This window comes from Blennius ocellaris (assembly GCF_963422515.1).
Source record: "Blennius ocellaris genome assembly, chromosome: 21".
Taxonomy (NCBI): Eukaryota; Metazoa; Chordata; class Actinopteri; order Blenniiformes; family Blenniidae; genus Blennius; species Blennius ocellaris.
The window spans coordinates 1,875,184-1,898,337 of NC_137670.1; the positions used below are offsets into that span (position 1 = coordinate 1,875,184).

Here is a 23,154-nt window from a genome sequence, read left to right on the forward strand (position 1 = left end):
AACCTCCTGAACTTCATCGCCCCGGTCCGCCTCCGGGACGCGCGTTCGAACGCCGCAGCAGACGTGGCCCCGCAAAACTTGTCTTTTAGGAGGACTCGTGATGAGTCGAGTGGAGGAACATCTACAGGTTTTAATCAAGTCCAACTCTTTTTTTTTTTTTTTTTTAACTTTCCTGATTTCAACACGTCCTGACAGTCTAAAGCAGCTAAATGCGCTTTGGAAACCTAAAAACTACATTTTCACGTTTCTTGTTTTACAGTCATCTTCACATTCTTTTAACCTTACTTAACCACTTCTGTACAATACAGAAACTACAAATATAACACACAAATTGTTGAGTTGTGTTCATTTTGTCGTCCTAAAATACATATGTATAGTTTTTCACCCCCCCCAAAAAAACTTTTTCTGCATTTAACTATTAAAAAAAAAAAAAAAAGTCTATATATTCTCATACAAACTATTGCACAAGTCAGGAAAAAGAAAGTTTTTACTTCAGTTTATGTTACAATTTTGTGTACATTAAAATAACCATCATTTTCCAGACCGTTTAATCCTGTTCAGGGTTGCTGGTGCAGATCCCAGCTTACCATGGCCTGTTCTCCAGTCACACACACACACACACACACACACACACACACACACACACACACACACACACACACACACACACACACACACACACACACACACACACACACACACACACACACACACACACACACACACACACACACACACACACCTTTAATTTTTGTGTCATCTATACATCCATCAAGCAAATTTGTAGTCATAAAAAAATAAAGCATTGCAAAAATGGATGTTTTGGAACACAGTAACGCGTTTCCACAAGTTCATGAAAAAGATCCGTATCTGAAATACACTTTATTGTACAGAATTCTGATTCAAGTCTTCCTCTTCATCGTGATGCGAGGCGGTACTCGACTCATCGTCCCTTCCTGTTTTTTCATCTTCTGCTTCATCTTCGTCTTCATCCGACGTGTCGGCATCCTCGCTGGATTCGTCATCTTCAGGTACACTGAGGACATTAATGACGGTTGAAAGTCAGAGCGCACACACACAGGCTGGAAATAGCACTCGTTTCTCCTCAAGTGACAAGAATTCTACATTTAATGACTGTGTTTGAACTGCTCACCGTGGACGCCTGTTGAGATTCATGCATTCCAGCCCAGAGTTGACGTCAAAAGGATCTGCGGACACGAAGGACGAACAGCTTTCAATAATCACAGCATTTCCTTCCCGCGGAGGTCATAGCTAGGCAACAGAACCCACGGGGCGACGCTCCAAAAATTAGCGTGGATCCAGACCTCTGATTCATTGGCCACATTTCAGCATCCGTTCGGCGATTCGAATGGAGGCCAATGACTCAAAATCAAATTAAGGAAATGAAACAAAATGACGGTTCTGCCCGATTATCAGGCGAGGACGCAACACAGGCAGCATTCACTTCAGTACTTGTAGAATTATGAGTCACAACCCGGTGACCTTTATTTTTTTGGATGCATTATATTATGTATGACTAATTCATAAACTCCAAAGCAATAATAAGGATATTTTATTCCCCAGAATGAAAACAAGAGGCTAATAGTTTTCCAGTAGTCGCCACTGAACGCCAAAATTGAAGCATGAAAAAAAAAAAACCCAGCGCCTTTATTTCTCCTAAAATTGATTTGCTGGTTATTCTGCCTTTTTTGGAAAATGAAGCCGCCCCACTGCTCCACAAACAGAAAAAAATAACCAAATAAAGCATTAAACTGGAGTTTATTTTTCCCCATTTTACCCAGTTCCTCCTCCTCCTCCTCCGGTTTGGACGAGAGAAAGTCCTTCTCCACCGCCAGCAGCTCCTCCTCGCTCCGACATGCGGCGTAGCGGTCGAGGAGGACCCTGTTGAGTTCCAGGAACACCGGCCCCCATTTGAATTTCCTCAACAAGAGCAGGGCCAGTTCCTCAAACCCTGAAAAGGTCAGAATAGGGGAAGTTACACTTTCACTGCCGTGACTCAGTGCCGCGCGGCGGACGGCAGTCGGCCCAGCGGCGGCTCCGCCCTCACCGACGATGCAGAACGTGGCGGCGAGGGCCTCCACGCAGGACAGCTTGCACGGCTTGCCGTAGTTGACGGGATTGGCCGCGACGAGGTACGGCAGCAACCGGGGATGACTTCCCACCATCTTGCTGAAGGGCGTCTCCTCCAGCTTGGCCCAGGAACAGTCGATGACCGCCAGCCCGCTCTGGGCCACGACGTCTCTGCGTGTCGGGGTCAAAGACACGATTCACAGTTCAACACAGTGAGAGGATTTCAGGAGGCCAAAAAAAACAAAAAAACCCAAATCAAATACATATTTTCATCAAGATTTAAAAAATACAATAAGGAATCTTAAGATCAGAAGTTCCTGTTCAGCTAGAAAATAATTATCTATGGATGGATTTTGAGTTTTTGGAAATAATATGGGTGGTTGTGGGACAGTACTGTCAAAAAGTTTTAATTTTACCACGATATAAAAAAAAAACCCCATTGTTTTCAGAACTAAAAGATGGCTCCTAGATACTAAAAAAAAGTACCTGATGACTAAAAGATTGATTCATTGGCAGCGAAATCCCACCCCAAGAGCTTTATTTATTGTTTTTCATGATTTATTTTGAAGGGTCACAGAGTTTGAATCGGTGAGGCTCGAGGGAAACAAGTCAACAAACCTGTCTGCAGGCGTCACATACTTTGTCCCCATTGGACTCAGTATGAGGCCATTAAATCTCTGGTTGAGACGCAGGTTGCGTACGAAGCCCTTCCGCACCAGCTTTCTGCCGGTGCAGCGTTTGGGATCGCAGTGACCCAAGTCCCACATGGCCAGCGGGCAAGGCAGCTTCACCTGCGGGGCCTCGGCTCCCTCGTCTACATGGAGGCTGGCTGGAAGACGCAAGACGTCAAACCTGATTGCAAAAACGTGTTCGGGCAACATTTCGAACTCTGTTGTTGGGCTCCAACGGCTACGAACATAAATATATCTCTTCAAGTGCTAAATGAAGTGCTGTGCTTGTTTTCCAGGATGTTTTGGGCCTTTCTGTGTGGAGTTTGCTTGTTCTCCCTGTGTGTGTGTGGATTTCTCCTCGAGGTGCTCTGGTTTCCTTCTATGGTTTAAAAAAAAACAAGCAAATGAGGTCAACTGGTGACTATGAAGTGCAACTATGAGTGAATGTGTGTTTGTCCTGTGATGGACAAGAGGCCTGTCCAGGTACCCTGCCCTTATCTGGGACCAGCACCTCAGGATAAAGTAGTACAGAAGATGTATGGACGACTGGAGAGAGCTGCTGAAAAATAAATGCATTACTTCTCTACAGACAGGATCTTTGTTTTCAGTAATTCTGCAGAAGAGCAATTTTAGCAACGTATGATAACCAAGGGCTCGTGGTTAATCTGAATTCCAGCTTTGTAGTGTACCACTGTGCTGTAGAGTCCAGAGATCAAAACAAACAAATAAAACCTCAAGCTATAAACCTCTGAAAGACACTTTTGAGTTCAGAATCAATTGATTACCTTCAAAAGCAGAGTGCATTTCCTCCGTGAAGGCCTCTAAAGACTTCCCTTTCATTTTATGTCGTTTGTCTTTGCCCTTGCTGTCAGGACGCACAAACTTGCCTTGTTTCTTTCGTCCCATGTTGTTTCACGGCGAGTTTTAATCAAACAGTTAAATAAAGTGAGCGGACATTAGCCAGCTAGCTTTCACACATGCGCGTCTAAACAACAGAGAAAAGTAATCATACGACTCCTTCCTGCGCGTGCAAAGACAACGACCTCAAATATTTAGTCTCGATTCAGCGATTGTCATCTTATGGTTTGTTATGGAGCAGTTTTGTAGTATTAAATAACCGAGTTGCGTTAGCATCTACTGCTCATGTCACTTGGAAGCGTGTGACGCCGTCAACGCACTGCGCTTGCGCAGTGTTTGTTTTGATCACGTGGTCGGTCACGTGGCACAACGAGTAAAGCAGGAAATTAACCACTGAAAGTCGCACAATGTTGTTTTTATGTGACAAAATGCCTCACATATTAAGGGCGTGGACGGTCTGTTTGTCTCTGTCCAGTAAGTACTTTGTTAATCCGTCAAATAACCGACATGTTGCGCTGCGGTTTGTCTCTAATTTGTGTTTTTAATGAATTGTAGTTAACGTCGCGTTCGCCGGTAAAATGAAGATAGTTGAAGAGCCAAACACGTTCGGGTACGTCAATTAAAAAACAACTTCCGTCTACAGCCTCAACTCTTTCTGACCGACTTCCCCTGTGTTCAGGTTGAACAATCCATTTGTGGCTCAGGGAAACAGACTGCAGGCTAAAGTGACCCCGTCACCAGTGTCTGGTAAATAAACTCACCTGTTCTTCACTTGTTTGCTGGAATCGCCCACTGAATTCTATCGACGTTGTTGTCCCCCCCTCAAGGTCCACAACATCTGCATCGGCTGGCTGGGAAATGCTTCAGTCTCACAGAGTCTATGTAAGTGTAAAATATTACCTATACGTCCATGTTGCATTGATGCACGTGCAATCAGTTTAATCACCATCTCTTTTCAGGTACAAATATGAATTCTGTCCATTCCACAACATCACTCAACACGAGCAGTCCTTTCGGTGGAATGCTTACAGTGGGATACTGGGGTAAGGCCACAGACACATATGGAGATGTGTTTTCCTGCGACACACTGACTTTCTACAGTGAATTTGAGGGACTGTCGGTGAGTTCTTGGCTTGTTGTAAACAGCGCAGCTCTGTGTGTCTCTGTCCAGGGTCTGGCAGGAGTGGGAAATAGTGAACAACACTTTCACGGGCATGTGGATGAGAGATGGTGATACGTGTGGGGCCAGAAACAGAGAAACAAAGGTAAAAAAAATAATAATGATAATTAAGGGAATTTAGGAACTCTCACTGGCTCCTTTATCAAACAATACGCTTCATGTTCATGTGAAAATACAATGCTCTGTATGCAGGCTGAATGAAATTCTTCCATTTTGCACATCAGCCACGATTTGTTAGTGTTTTTAAGACCCCTCATGTTTGGTTTAGTCTTTAGTAAACTCAAACTTATTTTCATCAAATCAAGTTCACCTGGACGTTGAACAGAAACTTGTATTTCAAACAGATTTGGTCCACTTGTTTTTTTTTTTCTCTCAGTAGTTTGAATACCAGCATTTCCTCTTCCAGTCAGATCAAACTGTCACCACATTCAGAATGTTGAACAAAACCCTTAATAGCTGACCAGATGAAAACAGGAAGTAGATCTCAAGTCATTTCAATTAGATTTTAAACCGACAGCCGTCAACCTGAACGAGCACAACAACCGCAACGTCAAATTACCATCAGTGTCGTGAGCTCAAAACGTGTCATGTGACTTCTCAGGTGGTTCTGGTCTGCAGCACGAGCAGCAAGCTTTCCCAGGTGTCCGAGCCCAGTACGTGCGTTTACTCGCTGACCTTCGAGACGCCGCTGGTTTGCCATCCGCACTCTCTTTTAGGTGAGGCCAAGCGCAGAGGTGTCGGTGTGCCGGGGACGTCGTCGCTCCTTCACACTCTCCTCTAAACACTCTTGTTTTTTTAAAAGTGTACCCGACGCTGAGCGAGAAGCTCCAGGAGGAGTGGGATGAGGCGGAGCAAGCTCGCTATGAAGGTCTTATAACGGAGCAGGTGAGACGTCAATGAACAAACATCGTCGTGCACGAGAACCTTTTCAACTTGGCAGATTTAGAAGTTACAGCTCGGCGAAGATCGGATATTTCAAGGCATATTACACATTTCCTGAAAGCCCATAGCCTTGCCTTTAAGGTCACAATACTTTTGGAGCTATAAAATACAAGTAGTGGTTTCAAGAGCATGTTAAATGAAGTCATATACTTAATTTGGCACTTTTTTTTTTATGTGGAAGTAAAACTGTGCCGTCAGACTCTGAATTTTTTCACCATCGCAATCAGACTTTAAATTTTAAAAGCTGTCGAATTTCAAGTATGTATCTTTTTTTTGCTTCTGATTTTTTTTCAACATCTAAAAATATTCAGTGTGTTAAAAATTCAATGTGTCTAAAAATTCAGCTGCAAAACAGCCAGAATATTTGAATTTTTAGACACATTGAATTTTTACACACTGAATATTTTTAGATGTTGAAAAAAAAATCAGAAGCAAAAAAAAAGATACGTACTTGAAATTCGACAGCTTTTAAAATTCAAAGTCTGATTGCGATGGTAAAAAAAATTCAGAGTTAGAAATTCGAATTCAGAATCTGACGGCACAGTTTTACTTCCACATTTAACATCTGGCCCGTGGACTAATGTGCATTTTTTAATTGTTAAAGAAAACACGGTGCCCTGTTGGATTTAAGAGCGGAGGTCATGTTCTGTCGTCACTTCAGGGATATAATAAGCTTCTGAGGGACATTTTCGGCGACGCCGGACTACTGAAGAGTCAGAAGAGGAAAGCGGATGAAGCAGAGGCTGCAGTCGATACAGAAACACATGGATCTTTACAGAAATGTACAGAGGTTTGTATTTCAACGCCTTAAAACTACACCAAAAATAAAGCATAGCAATGAGTTTTTTTACTCTTTCATATGCACGTTTTCTTCAGGATTACCAAAAACAAAGTGAAGAGATCAGGAGGCTCCGCGATCTCCTGACTCAGCACAATATTCCTTTTGCTGCAAAGCCAAGTACGTGAACGACACTCATTCAAGTCCCTGGACACTTTTATGGAATTTGATAAATATATTTGTGTATGTTGTTGTGCGACAGACGAAGAAAAAGTTACCGTGGGCGTGACGGTGAAGGATCGACACTTGAGAGGAGACGTCGGACTTTTTGATCAGCTGTGAGAATCAGCAGGGCGGAGTTACGATGGCAGAACGCTACGAGTCTGACGGGACCGTCTTCATTTCAGGACGAAGAACACAAGGATACCTGACATTTTGCTGTTTTTTTTTAACAAAAAAAACAAATCAATTCATTTTGCATCGGTCATCTGGTGTTCAAAAAAAAAACGTTTTGGACAAATCTTACTCCCAAAATGTCTTTTTATTTCTATTCCTAGACTTGGATTTAAAAAAAACCTCTTAATATTGTACAGGTTATGAAACTACAAAGCACCTTCATATAAAGCAGGTGAAGCGTGAGGGAAGAAGCACAACATGCACAATTTAAAGAATGTTTTGATGTCAAACAGCTTTGTTCATTAAGTCGACGATATTTAACTGCATTTATTGAGGAAGTGAGGTCGTCGGGTTTTTGCTCCATGTAGATTCAGTGGCGACGTTGAACCGGGGCTCAAAAACACACCTTCACCTGGGTTCTGTTTAAATCTTTGCCTTCTTGTGACACGGGGGGGACGTGAATTCTACCAAACTGGGACAATACATGAACATTTATGAAGAATATGTGAAAGTAGAATTAAAAATATGCGTATAAAACATGTTTCTGGGACACGAAGGCGCCGTCGAGATTGTGTTTTTTATCAAAACAAAACAAGCTCCTCTTGATTACAAGCGGAGTGGATAAGGAAAGTTCCTCACTGACTTGTGGGCCTCGACGAGCACAGACATGTCCCGACGACAAACATTCCTGAGACCGTTTTCTGTTTCCCGCTCCACCTCCAACCAGCGGCATGTTTAACATTAAAGCAGAGCAGCGGCACATTTCAACGCAGCGGAATCGGTAAAAAAGTGGTGAAAAGCAGCTGGTTTTAGCTTTGAAGAGAGGCGACGGCTCAGCGACAGGCGAAGGTGGAGGAACATCAACCAGCGCAGTTTATTAAACACACATTTCGACATGAAACAAAACCTTTTCAGTCCAGACGTGAGGAGCAGTGGGGGTGGTGGGGGGGGTCAGTCAGGAGAACAGCTGGATGAGTTCTCTGGCTCTGTGCGCCCTCTGCTGGACAAGCGTGTCCTCCGGCGCCCGGCCCGACTCCTCCACCAGGGTCAAGGCCTTCTGCACCGTGGTGTCCTTGGCCCCCCCGCGGAGCCCCTCCAGGTAGCGCAGCAGCACGGAGAACTTCTCGTCCGGAACCTGAGAAGGAAGCGTGAGTTTCAACGTCAGATGGAACGGATGATTTTCCCTCCGCAGACGTGCTTAAAAAAAAAAAGAGACTTGAGCTTTACCTTTTCGGTGTCGAATATGTTCTGCAGCAGCCACGTCTGCCGCGTCTTCTGGAATCTCCACGCCGCGCGGTCGTCGGCCCAACTGCAGGAGCGAGCAGCTTCATTACTCACGACAACATGTGTCCCTAAACCAGAGTTTTTCAACCAGTGTGCCGCGGGAAATTATCCAATTTCACACTTTTTTCCTAAATCACGTCTAAAAACCCACTTTTGTTCTCAGGCTTTTAACGCCGCGTGAGTCGTGTGGTCCCCTGTGTCTTTTATTCATTGTTTTATTTATTGTTCTCATTTATTTTATTGCTTTTTATGTCTTTATATTTGTATTTATTCTTTTTAATTGTTTTATTCTTATTTGTAGTTTTTAATCTGTTTTTATTTTTATTTTATGGTTTTATACTTAGTGTTGGACTGTTTAGTTTTGTTCTTATGTGCAGTATGTGAAGCACTTTGGAAACGCTTCGTTGTTAAAATGTGCTGTATAAATAAAGTGGATTGGATTGCTCTCACAGCGACAGTGTGTTGCAGAGTCATCATGTATAAATACACTTCACCACTAGAGGGCAGCACAGAACTTTGCCGGTGAAATGTAAAGTGACAGACGTCAGTGTGGTTCATCTCCACCTCCTGCTACCATCTTGTATCAAAGTACTGTGTCAGTGACAGTGATGGAGAAGTTTTTGAAAAGTTTTTCCTGTTGATAAAACTTTGATGAGAATTTTACATTTTAACATTTCCGGGTGGTGGTGTGCCTCCAGATTTTACCAAAGAAAAAAAAAGTGTGCCTCGGCTCAAAAAAGGTTGAAAAAACAACATCACGAAACTGCAACTTCACCCACTCATTGTGCTGCATCGTGTAAATAAAAGCCGAGGTCATCGTAGGACATTTTAAGGCGATAAACCAGTTTAAAACGGCATTTAACTGTTTTTTTTTTCTGTGGTTTTGGATCCAGCCAAGATGGAGGAAGTATGTTAAATAGATAATAATATTAGAATCTTGTTGAAAATATAAGTTGAAAAGTTTGAGGGTGACGTTTACTGTTACCATGTCAGGTAGTTGAAGGCCTGCTGGGAGGCGCTGGGTCCTTCAGTCCTCCGGGGAGTTTCTCCCGCCGCCTTAAGCCGCTTCTTCTCCTCTTTTTTAAGGATCTTCTTCATCTTCCTCTCCAGGACCCGCCTCTCCTCCGGGCTCAGGTCCTCTTCCTGGACGTCGTCGTTCCCCCGAGGAGGAACAACCGGATCCGGAACCTGTCACAACGAAACACAACATCTCAGTTATTTTTAACCAGACCTTCCATTTTATTCCTTCCAAAAGTAACATCATCGTCCAGCGACTCAGCAAAATACCTAGTTTGCCATTTTCATGTGCGTCTCTAATGTAATTTATACAAACTACAATGTGAGATTTTGTTGTGGTGCTATGAAGGTTATTACAGTGAGTGAAGAGTGATTTAAAATTAGAACTGGAATTGAGAAAATACAAAGCAGGTTTACCGTCAAACAAAAACTAAAAACTACTGCATGTCTACATAACTAAGTCGAGCATCTTAAAGAGTATTTGTTCAGAAAAACCATTCCTTCCACTCAATTTGATACTTTACATGATTATTGTACATATTTCTCCACTTGTACGTTTATATTTCAAGTATAAATCTTCATTATACATTGTAAACCGACAATAAAACCTCTGATTCTGTCATTAAATCCGATTCCTTTGTTGCTGTCAAACAAGCGTCAGGGTGAGTTTGTAAAAACACCCAGAATGCAACAGCCACAGCAGAAGTCTTTAGGATGTTTCACTGTATTTTACACCAGAAGGTTTCATTAAAATTGGCTTTATGGCAATTTTTTACATACAGACGGTTTGGTTTTTACCAAAATAAACACATTCATCATTCAGAGCCACAAAAAAGAAAAATGTTCATGCTTGAATTTAAATGTGAAATTGGTTTGTATGTGTCCCCTGAACTAAACTGTGTTTGACACTGCTGGTCTGGTGCAAAGGTTAAAATGCATGTCTTAAATTGTACACTTTTTATTATGCAATACCTTTAAAAAAAAAAAAAAAAAAATCTTGCTAACTCTCTCAATTCCAAAACAAACTCATTCAATTTCTACAAAATGGATAATTTCACTTTTTTTTCTTCTCTTTTGCTCCTTTCTGTTACTATAAAACTATTTCCTTTCTCCTATTGTTGTCCGTACTATTTTTATTATTTTTATGCCTCTGTGAAGCGCCTTGTGATTTTATCTGTGAAAGGTGCTATATAAATAAAGTTTCTTCTTCTTCTTCTTCCTCCGTTTCCTCCATAAACATAACAAAGTCACACTTAGTGTTTCATATACAAGCGCACACACATTATGTAAATAGTATTTGAGGTAGCACTTGTTTGTATTTCTTTTGCATATAGAATTTATTGTTCATTTTCACACATCTTTGGAATTGTTTACTGTTTTGTATTGTTTATCTGCACTACCTTAAATAAATAAATAAATAAATAAATATCTTGCTTTGGAATTAAAAAGAAACAAAAATGCTGTAATAATTTAAAATGAAACAAGCGAAAGTCAAACGCGTCGTCTGTGTTTGAGCGGCTTCCTGTCTCTCAGCCCCCCCCCCCCCCCCCCCGAGGGACGTTTCCTGTATTTGCAGCTTTATGAGATCACCCTTGGTTTGTTGGTTTTTTCTTTTTGAGCAGTAAACTGCAGCGTGTTGCTGGTTTCCTCCAGCCAACCAATGCAAACGCCCACAAACACAAACTGGAACAACAAGCAACACTTTCGCAAATAAGAATTTAAAAAAAAAAGTGTTTTCCTACTTTATAAGTGGGTGACACTTGTCAAAAATTTCATCTCTCTTCCAATTTGTCAAAAAGAATAATTGATGTTGTGCAGAAAATGCATTAAAAAAAAAACCCCCGAGGAGAACTGTGGGTTAAAATTAAAGCCGTTACCCGGATATTTGACAAGGGGCGCAGTGTGCTCTGATTTAACGGACCTCAGTTACACGGATGAAAAAAAAAAAAAAAAAAAAAAAGAAGGGAGGAAGGGGAGGAAAAGAGTTTGATCACATGGTCACGGAGTCCTCGTGAAGGCACGCCGTCGGGGTCGAGATCCACGGGAATATAAAAAGTCGCTTCGTCGCTTTCAACAGTCGATCAGGAAAAACAAAAAACACCGGAGTGCAGCGAGTGGGTGGCGACGGCAGAAATGGTAAGTGGAACCATGTGTTGGTACCGAGCAGTTCCTCAAAGCCGAGGTGGAGGGAAACCGCCGAGCGCACAACTGGTGAAAGGCGGCTTTTTTTTGCTCCATCTCTGTAGGTTTTCTCCTTTTTTCTCCCTCGACTCTTGAGTGAGTTTCAGTTGTAAGACTGCGTTTTGTGATCCAAGAGGCTGAGCGACGTCAAAACAGCTGATGAGGAAGTTTCCAAACGGGGCTTCAGTTTGTTTTATACACAGAACCAGGATGACGAGATAAATACTAGATGATCTGCATTTCCCAAGGCAAATGCATGATGGTGTGAATGCAAACTGTAATGCTTTTTGCTGCCTGCCTGCGGCAGGTAGACTGGAATGCTTTGAAAAAGTGGAGAAAAGTTGAAAAAGTTTCAAAAAGTTGAACTAGTTTCAAACAGTTGAAAAAGTTTCAAAAAGTTGAAAAGTGTCAAACAGTTGAAGAAGTTGGGAAAAGTTGAAAAAGTTTCAATAAGTTGAAACAGTTGAAAAGTGTCAAACAGTTGAACTAGTTTCAAAAAGTTGAAAAAGTTGAAAAAAGTTGAACTAGTTTCAAAAAGTTGAAAAAGTTTCAAAAAGTTGAACTAGTTTCAAACAGTTGAAAAAGTTTCAAAAAGTTGAAAAGTGTCAAACAGTTGAAGAAGTTGGGAAAAGTTGAAAAAATTTCAATAAGTTGAAACAGTTGAAAAGTGTCAAACAGTTGAACTAGTTTCAAAAAGTTGAACAAGTTTCAAAAAGTTGAAAAAGTTGAGAAAGTGTCAAACAGTTGAAAAAGTGTCAAACAGTTGAAAAAGTGTCAAACAGTTGAAGAAGTGTCAAACAGTTGAAGAAGTTGGGAAAAGTTGAAAAAGTTTCAATAAGTTGAAACAGTTGAAAAGTGTCAAACAGTTGAACTAGTTTCAAAAAGTTGAACAAGTTTCAAAAAGTTGAACTAGTTTCAAAAAGTTGAAAAAGTTTCAAAAAGTTGAACTAGTTTCAAACAGTTGAAAAAGTTGAAAAAGTTTCAAAAAGTTGAAAAGTGTCAAACAGTTGAAGAAGTTGGGAAAAGTTGAAAAAGTTTCAATAAGTTGAAACAGTTGAAAAGTGTCAAACAGTTGAACTAGTTTCAAAAAGTTGAACAAGTTTCAAAAAGTTGAAAAAGTTGAGAAAGTGTCAAACAGCTGAAAAAGTGTCAAACAGCTGAAAAAGTGTCAAACAGTTGAAAAAGTGTCAAACAATTGAAAAAGTGTCAGTTGTAAAAGTTTCGAAAAGTTGCACAAGTTACTAAAAGTTGAAACAGTTGAACAGTTTAAAAGTTGAATGGTTGAAATCGGTGAAGATTTGAAGAAGTTATAGCGAGTTAAAAATGTCTCCATCCGTTAACATTGGAAAAAAAAAGTGGCACAAAAGTTGAAATATTTTAAAAAGTTGACGAGATTTCAAAAAGCCGGAACATGGCCGGAAAGTGCCGAAAAAGCTGCACGATTTGATATTTGAATGGTGACAAACGGGCGAAGATTTCCGGAGTTTTAGCGATTCGAACAACGTCACAGGAGTGTGAAAGTCTTGCATCACACTAATTAATCGCAGAACCGTTTTGTGTTTCTACTCCAGTCGCTCCACGGCGGCAACAGCAGCTCGCCTCCCGCCCTCGCCAACGCGTCCGCCGCCGCGGACGCCAACTCCACATCAGGAAGCGCCGCCGCCAACAACGTCATCTCCACGGGCAACGGCGTGTACAGCCTGCTGGCGGCGCTGGGCCTCCTGGCCGGCTGCTTCCTGCTCTACAGCTTCGTCCAGACGTGCCGGGCGCAGCGGCGCCTGGCGTGGCTCGACGGCCTGCTGTGGGTCTTCTGCGGCGTCCAGCTGCTGCTGCTGCTGCTGTCGCTGCACGCCGTGGCCCACCGCCTGCAGGCCAGCGCGCTGGGCTGCGCCGCGCTCGCCTTCGCCGTCAACGCGGCGTCGCTGTGCGGACTGCTGGTGCTGGCGCTGGTGGCGTACGTCCTCGCCCTGGACCCGCCGCCGCACGCGCCGCTCAGGAAGCCGCGGGTCTGCGCGGCGCTGGTGCTGGCGGCCTCCGTGCTGACCGCGCTGCTGCTGGCGGGGCTCCGCGGGCCCCACGGCGGCGGCGGCGGCGGCTTGTGGGAGACGGTCGCCTGCTCGGTGGATCCGGTCGACGCCGGCGTGCCGTACGCCGCCGCCAAGCTGTGCCTGGTTCTCCTGGTGCCCTACGTCCTCCAGCTGGGGCTTCTGGTAAGCGGCTGCGTGCGGCAGCGGCGGTCGAAGGGGCGTTTCCTGTCCGGCTCCGAGGAGGGCCCCATGTTCCTGACGGTGACCGTGGTCATGTTCTGCTGCCTGCTGTTCTACAGCGTGGCGCTGCTGAGGGGAGCGCGGCTGGCGGCGGCCGCGGCGGCGGGGGCGGAGCCGCCGGGCCACGGCGAGCGGGCGTTCCTGAGCGTGGCCGAGTTCGTCCTGTTCTCCGGGAGCGCCGCCGCCCTGCTGCTGGTGCTCTTCATGCACCGGCCGTGCCGGGAGAGCCTGCAGGGGGCGCTGCGGCAGCTGAGGGACTGCTGCCGCCGCTGCCGCCCCGGCCGCGCGCAGCCCCACCGCAACATCATCGCCCCGCACATCGAGGTCACCGACACGCTGCAGGACATCGAGTCTTAGCGTTCACTCCCAAGGCTCTTTACTACAGTGACTCGTTTTTTTTTTTTTTTTTTTTATTCCAATCGCAACAGGAACAAAGCTGAACGTCACACAGACCTCAACGTTACGATCAAAGTCTCTATTCGAAATTGTGAGGACAGAATTCTTGCGTGAAGAAAAGTGGAAATACTAACTCGTCAGCTTTGGTCAAAGAAAAGGAAATACTGTCTATGATAATTTATTCAGACAACAAAATGTTGCTCTGTCGCGGTTTTTTTTTACAACTTTAAGGTTTAAAGCAGGTTTGACGTCAGCAGGAGACACAACGTCGAAATAGAAGAAGTGAATGTACCGACAAACTTAATCTAAAGTGGAACTATTAATGTGTAGAATTTATTACAAACCTGTTGTTTTTTTTAATGTAAAGTGTAAAAAATAAAAATGTTTTTACTGGAATTGTAAGTCGATGAAGTAAAAGTATTTGTATTTGATCATTTCACAGCTCTAGGAATACAGTTGGTCAATTTCCCGGTTTTGGACGCGGCTCTCGGAAAAAGACTCGGCTCGCATTTATACAAAAGACCATTGAGACAAAATCTGTGGAAACAATTCATCAAGTCCCAAAACGGCACAGAGGAAATATTTAGTGGAGGAAAAAAATTGCAAAAAAACCCCCCGAAAGTCTGGCGCTGCTTTTAGGGTCGACGCTGTGTGAAGGATTTCTGCAATCGTTCTAAAACGCCAGTGAAGAAAGAAAAGCGAGGTGCAGTGGAGGTGAACTCTGACTGGAGGGTTTGCACAAAACCACAAACCGAGACGCTAGATGTCAGAACCTGATTCACGCCACTGCAGAGTTCAGATGCACAACGCGAGTTAATACGATGGAAAACCTGTGTTTTCATGCATTTACATCAAATAACCCAGTGTTTTTCAACCACTGTGCCGCGGCACACTGGTGTTTCCGCGAGATCTAGTCAGGTGAGCCGTGGGAAATTATCCAATTTCACATTTTTTTCTAGAAATCATTTGCTATTACAGCCGCTGTCGGCTGTGAGAGCAGTGTGTTGCAGAGTAATGATGTATAAATACTCTTCACCACTAGAGGGCAGCACAGAACTTTGCCGGTGAAATGTAAAGTGACAGACGTCAGTGTGGTTCATCTCCACCTCCTGCTACCATCTTGTATCAAAGTACTGTGTCAGTGACAGTGATGGAGAAGTTTTTGAAAAGGAAGAATGTGAACCAGGATCTCAGCTCTTCATCCATCAGGTCCAGGTTTCACACTGAGGGAGTCACTATTAAAAAAAGTCCTTTGTTTCTGTATTTACTTGATTCCTGTTGATAAAACTTTGATGAGAAAGACTTTATATTGTTTATAGAGGCTACAGAGGTTCACATTTTAACATTTCCGGGTGGAGGTGTGCCTCCACATTTTTCCAAACAAAAAAGTGTGTCTTGGCTCAAAAAAGGTTGAAAAACACTGAAATAACCGTTGCCACATTCACACACTTCAGTCAGGCTGCTCATTGCTCAGAAACATAACTGCAGATCTTTGGACGGCGACGTTCAGTCGCTCCAGCCGGACAAGAAGCGGCGCTGGAAAACCTCGGTGACATTCCTCTTTATGCACGTCTCAACTTCCTCACATGGAATCAGTCTCACGGCGTCTGAAGTCACTTTAACCTTCATTGCAGGCAACATCGGGTTGTTTTTGACACATTTAGTGACGTAGATCACTTTTTTGTTAAACGTGGGACCAGTTCAATCCAGCCGGCAGCTCGTCGTTGTACAACTACAGTAAGAACATGCAAACTCCAGTTGGGAAACTGTCACTATGATGTGGAAACACTACGGCGCCCTGTGGTCCTCCTGAAACCACCCCGAACATTCACTTTGAAGAAGAAACAGCATGAACGTCAGTAAATATTCTCACCTCGGTTTCTGCCTCCTGCGGTTCCACCGTCTTCTGCTTTTTCCTGCGTTTCTTGTCATTTTTCTGTTTTGTTTCCTCCTCTGTGTTATTTACAGGTGGAATCTCTGCTGGTGCCTCCTGAATGAAAGACACATTACATTATAAGGGGAAAAATGTCCCCCTCTAAAAACAAACAAACAGGTACGGGTGTCAATGGTTTTGTTATTGTTGCTACAGACCTCGATGTCTGTCTTTTTCCTCTTCTTTCTCACTTTCTTTTCCATCGCTCCCTTGACAGGAACCTGACTCTCATTTAAATTCAACTTCTTCTTTTGTGGAACATTTAAATCCGATTTTGTAGATTTGTCCTTGGCCATTAGTTCACCAGCTTTACCTGTGATAGATAGATAGATAGAGAGATAGATAGATAGATAGATAGAGAGATAGTAGAAACTGTCAGCCTCCCAAAGCATTGTTTACCGGCACAACTGCATATGAAAACCGCTCTCGTGTCGCATGTCGTCTACAGGGTGAATAAATACAGAAACACACAATAAAACCGTTTTTTCCGATGCTGTCACACTAAAACAATAAAACACCAAAACATAGTCAGGAATAAAACATTACTTTTAACGGGTTGATCTTCCTTTTAATCTTAAACTCACCCGAACTGAAGTAAAAACGTGCAGAAGCATGGGAACTCTACCCGGAAGTGACCGTGACGAGGTGAACCGTGATTGGATGAAAATATCTGTGTTGTTTCTGATTGGTTAGCGGGTGAGGGGGTGGAGACACACTGCAAGGACCGCAATTGAAAAAAACGTAAACATGTGATGCACAGTTATTAAAATGACAATTGGAAAATTAAACAAATGAAATCTGTCAAATTCTGTCTTAAACAAGTACGGACCATAAAAGAAAAATAAATAACAATAATAGATTTCTTTTTCTTGTTTGTAGATTTTTTATTTTGTTTCATGACATGGCTTTGATATTTTCAGGTACAAATTAATGATTAAAAAAAAAAAATTTGTACGTTTATAAAATACAAGATAAAAAATGTCTTTAAAAAAAGTCGATTTCGTTGATTTTTTAAAACAAAAATGATCACGACGAAGCGGAACATAATAATCGTTCCGCTCACGGCAGAACCGGACGAACTTCAGCGCTGCACCACAATGTGTTACATGACCTGACGGCCAAGGATCTTTCTCCCAGAAAACTTGTCTTTTTTTTATTATTTCGACCTGCTGCTTTGTTATAAAATGAGCAGTTGACCAGAGATGTCTCTGCCTGTCGGACGTGTTTTGAGCGGAGCGAGACGAGCGGGTTTGTTCGTCCGGAGCGTCTCAGCAGCGGAGCGGTGAGACTGAATCACCTGCATTAAACCAACATGTTTATCTGACCCTGGAGGCGTTTATACACATTATAGGCTCACGTGATTCACATGTTTAGTTTAATATCTGAACAAAAAAACAAGTAAAACATGATCATATAATGTCAAAGATTTGTATTTTCGTTTTCAGGATTTGTCTCATGTCAGGGTTTTATCTACATCCGAGGTAGAACAGAAGGTAGAACCTTTTGGTTGATGGGTTTTCACTAGTGTCACTTTAATTTTACACATTTTATATTGTTTTATCTTTTCTCCTGTACAGCACTTTGTGATTTTATCTGTGAAAAGCGCTTTATAAATAAACTTTACTTACTTATACAGTGATTTTAAACTATTCTGATCAGAGACACGGGTCTAAACTGAAACCTCCCCGTTCTGCTGCTTTGGTTCTTGTTCTAAGAAATGCCCGGTGTCTGGCGTTGACCGCCCAGGCGTCGTCCCGCTCCAAAGAACCCACAGACGAGGACGAGCAGCCGGACCAGCCCATCAAGTTCACCACCAGCAAGGCCAGCCACCGGACCTGGAGGGTGGACAGCTCCATGGGGAGCCAGTACGAGCGGCCCTGGTGGAAGGTGCTGCCCATCAGCCTGGTGTTCGGCGGCTTCATCCTGTGGTGTGTGCTCCGGGACGAGAGTGACATTGACGCCCAGCTGGAGAAGCAGCTGTACGAGCACATACCCGGCCTGCTTTCAGACGAACAGGAGGCGGAGGTCCAAAATAAATCTCCTTAGAAAGGGGGCGGAGCTTCACATGTATATATTCAAGTTGTATTTATTGTGAAATGCATCTCCATAAAGGACATTAAGTCGTAATTGTCTGAATGTGTGGAGATAAAACAGTCAGTACGCTGTCGAATGTGATTAAATAAGGAGTGACTAAAGTGTCTATTGCATAACCATGGGACAGCATTTGTTCAACCTCTAGATATTATTTGGAAGAGGATCGCTTTGTCCCAATGTCTTTATTTGATAATCTCAGCAAAAGTTGATTTGCGTATCGGTCAGTGGTCTACATGTACATCCAAGAGCCGTGTCAGTTTCCCATCAATTCTAATTTACTTGAAGCTGCAAAACATTTAAAAAGGAGGCCAGCGCAGCTGCTGTAGGCTCAACATGTGCTTTAGAAATGTAGAAAAACTTGTTTTCAGCATTTTGCCGCTTCAAGCATCAAGATCTACAACTGACCCAGCAGACGAGCCCTCAATGTGTGTAAACCATTAACAGGGTGGGACATTAAAGTCAAACTATCTTCAAGGCTCGTTGACCAATGCTTTTTTTTTTCCTCCAGTGAAATTCACAAGAAAAAGTTGAGAGACGGCTTCATCGAGCCGCAGGTTGTTCCAAACGTGAAGCAGAGAGGAATCCAGCAGTTTGAGGTAGCGGAAAGTTTATTTACAGCACAGGAAATCCTACGACATGCACACACAGGATTGAATGGTAGAAATCAGTATGAGAGGCAGAAGTGCCAAACCGAGAGAATAGAAAGAGCCGCCGCTACGGCCTGGGAGAAGCTTTAGAAGCCCCCCCCCCCCCCCCCACAACCCCCGTCAGTAAAACCGACCCAATAGCAGACGAGCCCTCCAAACAATGTGAAAACCTGAGAAAGGGAAGTGGAATAGTCGAATTGGGTATCCACAGAAAAATGAAGCTCTACAGTGAACATGATTGGACGAATCAAGTGGAAAGTACAAAAAAAACTATGCCAGATACTACAAACAATGAGTCAAGTGGAACACATGCTGGTAATTCAAGATCTATAAAACAAAACCCCGGTCATTCCCACCTCCCCCCCCCCCCCATCCCCTAAAAAGATAAAACCCAACACTAGCATTTATGCACGCTCTCCCCTAATTCGCCTGGCCAGCTGAATGTCCTTGGGCATGATGGTGACCCTCTTTGCGTGGATGGCGCACAGGTTGGTGTCCTCGAACAGCCCCACCAAGTAGGCCTCGCTGGCTTCCTGCAAAGTCGGGAGGGAAATTCGGTGAGATGCTAAAAAAAAAAAAAAACACCAAAAAAACAAACTGCACAGACGCAATAAGAGCCAGCGTCTCACCTGGAGGGCGCCGATCGCTGCACTCTGGAAACGCAGGTCCGTCTTGAAGTCCTGGGCGATTTCCCTGACGAGACGCTGGAAGGGCAGCTTCCTGATCAGCAGCTCGGTGGACTTCTGGTACCGACGGATCTCACGCAGAGCCACGGTACCGGGCCTGAAATGACAAGGGACTGTGATTAAAAGAGGGTGACCAGAGTCTCTGGGGCCTGTCCTGTCCGGTACGGTCAGGTTCAGCTCCTACCTGTATCTGTGGGGCTTCTTCACTCCGCCGGTAGAGGGCGCACTCTTCCTGGCCGCCTTGGTTGCCAGCTGCTTCCTCGGCGCCTTTCCTCCGGTGGATTTACGGGCGGTCTGCTTGGTACGAGCCATCTCTCAGCCGAAGATCTGGGATAAAACAAAACAAAATAAAACAAACCGATCATCGGTCAAACGAGTCTCGTGAACCACAGCCAGGATTTAAACGCAGCGACTCGTCAGTGACACTTTCGTTTTTCCGCCTTTCGCGACAAAACAATCACAGAATCACCGTCATCACTCTTCATCAGAGAGGGGTGAAAAAAAACAACAAGAATCATCACATTGATTCCAGATGTTAAATACATCTGTGCAAACTCCCGCCATAGTTCACTTAAACGTGAGGCTCCCGAGCCGCTGAGCCTCCACGCTGTCATCCGTGCGACTGAACGGTGTGTGTAACAAGCGGCCGTCGAGCCTCGCCTCCATTAAGCTCCAGGGCACACACACGTTTCAGTCTCCAATTTAAAGCTAGCATAGACGGCTGCAAAATGGCGCCAGCCACCCCCCCCCCCCCTCTCCCGCCCCCAATCACCGCCGGAAAAAACAAAACAAAACAAAGGCGAGAATTAATTCCCAAAATATCTGTACTTTCCGATATACTTTAGTTTGGAGTCAGTAGGTTATGAAAAACAATAAAAGTGTGGCTTAAGTGGGCTAACAGTTAGCTCGTGGCTATGGCGCGCTCGGTTTTCTTGACATATAACGTCTGGCATCCGACAAGATATCTGAAGGTTTTCTGACTGCAAACATAATAAAATACATCTTTGAAACCACCCAGATCCATACCGAGTCTGTAACATTATATACATTTGTTTAAAAAAACACAATAATCTTACCGTTAATGTTGTCGGGAAAAACCCACGTAGTGTCCACACCTGCTGTTCCTCTTTATGCCCCGAAAGGACGGGGCTCCGTTATTTATAGACCGACGTTTTAGTCCCGCCCTCCCGCTTACCTGATTGGTCCGACGCGCGTCCCTGGTCGGACGTGATTGGTTGTGAAAAGAGGGCGGACCCTCTGCCTCTGAGTTTGAAGTGGAAAGGAGCAGAAAGACAATTTAACAAATGTGGTTTGCGCGGAATTCTACGCGCCGAAAACGACCCCCATCACCCGCGCCTGGGCCCTGGTTCCCTCAATATTCACCAAATGTTCCACGTCGCACGCTGACTCGTTCATCTTTTCGTTTTGATAAAAACAAGACAAAGCAATGCTGTCCTTAAAAGGGAACGGCTCATTTTATTACAGCGAGGGAGAAATCACCGTGACATGCCCCGTTTTGTCGTTTAAATACAAGCAGATGACGCGTACATCACATCTGAAAGCACACACACACACCTCTCTGGTGTTTTTAAACGATATCTCCGTCGTCTCAATGAACAAAAACGTTATAAATAAAGTCCGCGTTCGTATTTTTACGTTTTCCACCTCGACTAATCCTGGTCATGTATTTTCTATCGTCCGTTGATATTCAATCTTAAGCAATATCGGTGTTCTCCGCCTGGAAACGTTTTATTATTCTGTCGTTTGTTATATTTATCAAATTTCAATTCATTATTTTAGTAGTTGACGTCATAGCGCGTGGAACTTCCGGCCGTCGAGACGCGCGTTCCAGACGGACTGATTTTCGGGTGACACAGATGGTAAGTTGGATGTGACATGTTTTGGAAGCTGGGTTAAACTAAAAGAAGGACTTTTAAAACGTTTGAGGATTCGTTTTAAACGTTTTGGAGCTTTTTGAACCCGAGGGTGAATTTTCAAAATGTGCGATGGTGAAAAGTGAACGATTTGGAGCCTTTTCAGGTCAAACCCCGCAGAATCAGCATGAACGAGCAGACACGGCTATTTATAGGTACATTTTCACGATTTACTTCGCACGATTATATCTCAGTAACTTACAACTTACTTTTTTAAGAATCCCTGGATAAACTCAATTAATGGATGTGTTTTTCTTATTTGCTGCTTGCACGTCAGCATTTGTCTGCAATATGACGTTTCCTGCCTTTCCTCCTCTCAACAGATATTGAACCTAAATCCAATTCCTTGGCACCGGCAGAGGGGCGACTCTGGAATCGCAGTGACAACACCTTCAGATTTAACTTCGTCGCGGACGGCCGTCCAGCATCTCGAGAGAAAACTTCTCCGTCTGACGAGAACGAGCAAGAAACAAGCCACGTATCCTTCACAGGGCAGGGTTCTTCTTTTGCCTTCAACTTTCACATCCCCTCTGAAGAAAACATGGAAACAACCGAGGGTGCCTCCTCTTCTGGCAGCCAACAGAAAGTCCAGGAGGAGAAACCTCTTTCGCAGGAGGGAACCTCTGCGTCTCCGTCGTCCGTCCAGTCAAAAGCAAAGAAGAAGAAGAAGAAATCTGTAAAGAAGAATCCTTCTAGTCCAGAGCTGCAGAAGGAACCGTCTGAAGAGTGTGAAGGAACCGAAGAGCCAGTGAGTGTTCAGTGTCGTTAAAAGCTCAACACCCATCGTCGGTTATAGCTTTACTGTCGTCGTTTAATGTGTTCAGAGTGCCGAGGAGCAGCTGAACAGGCAGCTTGACTGGTGCATCGAGCAGCTGGAGCTGGGACTGAGGTCTCACAAAGGCACCCCAAAACAGAGTGAGCGTCTGGAACGTCTTTCTAGCCGAGCCGGAGCCCCGGATGACGGATGCGGTAATCTGAATGTGCTTGTGTGTGTTTCAGAGGAGGAGGCGTCTCGTGCCGTGAAGACGCTGCGGAGCTCCAAGGCCCCTCTGGTCAAGAAGAGACAGCTGATGAGAGCGATGACCGGAGACTACAGGAAGAAGATGGAGGAAGAGAAGAGCAAGCAGTTCAAGCTCATTCAGGGTGGTGAGTGGCTCCTTGACGGATCCCAACGGGGGGGAGATGTGCCTTTTTGCAAGTGTGATGACTCTGACTGATGACACTTCCCTCCTCTCTGACAGAAATGGCCTCGGCTCACGTTAATGTCGTCTCGGATACAACAAGGAAGTCAGTTTTCCACAGAAAGGCTGAAGTCAAAGCTCAAGCTGCAGAGGAGAGTCTGCAGACGCCCGGAGCCGTGGACGCCGACCAGCAGAATCAAAATTTTGTCTTTGTTCCATCAAAGGAGGAGTTTCAGTTCAATTTTCTCTGATCCGTCTGTCCCCCTGGAGGGAAAGTCTTCATTATGCAGTTTGTTGGAAACAATCAATCAACAAAGAAAAATTATCACAACAAACTCAGTATTTCTCAAAACCTTCTATTTCTCTTTGCATTTACTTTTGTTAATAAAAGGTTGTTGTTTTTTATAAAACTTTTGTTTGGAATGTTTTTTTCTTCACAATTAAACTTTAATTTTCCACTAAAGGAGTGTCATCATTTTTTCTTTTGGTCAAAGATGCGAAAAGTTCCTACAGTTTTCATTATTTTCCATTTCTTATTCCATCACAAGAGCAATGTTTGGTGAAGATCACTGAAATATCAGTACCTGAAAATAATCTGAAGCGAGACATAAAATTATG

The 23,154-nt window shown here is 43.9% G+C and overlaps 7 protein-coding genes across 8 annotated transcripts; 4 read left to right on the plus strand and 3 right to left on the minus strand.

The window, feature by feature from the left end:
- Positions 1-532: 532 nt before the first annotated feature.
- On the minus strand, positions 533-3,915 carry tsr3 (TSR3 ribosome maturation factor). 2 transcript variants are annotated; one of them, XR_013937086.1, is made up of 7 exons: positions 3,548-3,915; positions 2,710-2,920; positions 2,069-2,262; positions 1,799-1,972; positions 1,154-1,208; positions 725-1,036; positions 533-598 (listed from the first exon to the last, which is right to left on the minus strand). XR_013937086.1 is itself a non-coding variant. In XM_080517292.1 (6 exons), the coding sequence occupies exons 1-6, from the start codon at positions 3,666-3,668 to the stop codon at positions 883-885; spliced, it is 909 nt and encodes a 302-aa protein (XP_080373418.1). In that variant the 5' UTR covers positions 3,669-3,915; the 3' UTR covers positions 680-882. The 2 variants fall into 2 exon arrangements, 1 of the variants encoding a protein (XP_080373418.1); XM_080517292.1 differs by lacking the exon at positions 533-598 and having other exon boundaries at positions 680-1,036.
- A 74-nt stretch (positions 3,916-3,989) lies between these two features.
- Positions 3,990-6,920, plus strand: gnptg (N-acetylglucosamine-1-phosphate transferase subunit gamma). The gene is made up of 11 exons (XM_080517169.1): positions 3,990-4,094; positions 4,176-4,230; positions 4,300-4,367; positions 4,448-4,502; positions 4,580-4,663; positions 4,792-4,885; positions 5,402-5,516; positions 5,603-5,685; positions 6,404-6,532; positions 6,619-6,700; positions 6,783-6,920. Exons 1-11 carry the CDS (start codon positions 4,028-4,030, stop codon positions 6,860-6,862), a joined length of 912 nt encoding a protein of 303 aa, XP_080373295.1. The 5' UTR covers positions 3,990-4,027; the 3' UTR covers positions 6,863-6,920.
- A 942-nt stretch (positions 6,921-7,862) lies between these two features.
- Positions 7,863-16,330, minus strand: chlsn (cholesin). The gene is made up of 5 exons (XM_080517170.1): positions 16,153-16,330; positions 15,935-16,051; positions 9,186-9,388; positions 8,144-8,225; positions 7,863-8,051 (listed from the first exon to the last, which is right to left on the minus strand). Exons 1-5 carry the CDS (start codon positions 16,288-16,290, stop codon positions 7,872-7,874), a joined length of 720 nt encoding a protein of 239 aa, XP_080373296.1. The 5' UTR covers positions 16,291-16,330; the 3' UTR covers positions 7,863-7,871.
- On the plus strand, positions 11,220-14,422 carry LOC308145671 (uncharacterized protein). The gene is made up of 2 exons (XM_080517168.1): positions 11,220-11,353; positions 12,970-14,422. Exons 1-2 carry the CDS (start codon positions 11,351-11,353, stop codon positions 14,020-14,022), a joined length of 1,056 nt encoding a protein of 351 aa, XP_080373294.1. The 5' UTR covers positions 11,220-11,350; the 3' UTR covers positions 14,023-14,422.
- Positions 16,331-17,079: 749 nt separating the features above from the next.
- On the plus strand, positions 17,080-18,778 carry uqcc4 (ubiquinol-cytochrome c reductase complex assembly factor 4). The gene is made up of 2 exons (XM_080517175.1): positions 17,080-17,276; positions 17,710-18,778. Exons 1-2 carry the CDS (start codon positions 17,197-17,199, stop codon positions 18,038-18,040), a joined length of 411 nt encoding a protein of 136 aa, XP_080373301.1. The 5' UTR covers positions 17,080-17,196; the 3' UTR covers positions 18,041-18,778.
- An 83-nt stretch (positions 18,779-18,861) lies between these two features.
- Positions 18,862-20,574, minus strand: h3f3d (H3 histone, family 3D). Its single transcript, XM_080517173.1, has 4 exons — positions 20,498-20,574; positions 19,606-19,748; positions 19,365-19,518; positions 18,862-19,268 (listed from the first exon to the last, which is right to left on the minus strand). The coding sequence occupies exons 2-4, from the start codon at positions 19,731-19,733 to the stop codon at positions 19,140-19,142; spliced, it is 411 nt and encodes a 136-aa protein (XP_080373299.1). The 5' UTR covers positions 19,734-19,748; positions 20,498-20,574; the 3' UTR covers positions 18,862-19,139.
- A 708-nt stretch (positions 20,575-21,282) lies between these two features.
- Positions 21,283-22,993, plus strand: cUnh8orf33 (chromosome Un C8orf33 homolog; the record flags this gene model as incomplete). The annotated part of the gene is made up of 5 exons (XM_080516970.1): positions 21,283-21,301; positions 21,715-22,103; positions 22,180-22,270; positions 22,355-22,501; positions 22,597-22,993. Coding segments are annotated over 5 exons (837 nt in total), but the record flags the coding sequence as incomplete, so codon positions are not given.
- Positions 22,994-23,154: the final 161 nt, after the last annotated feature.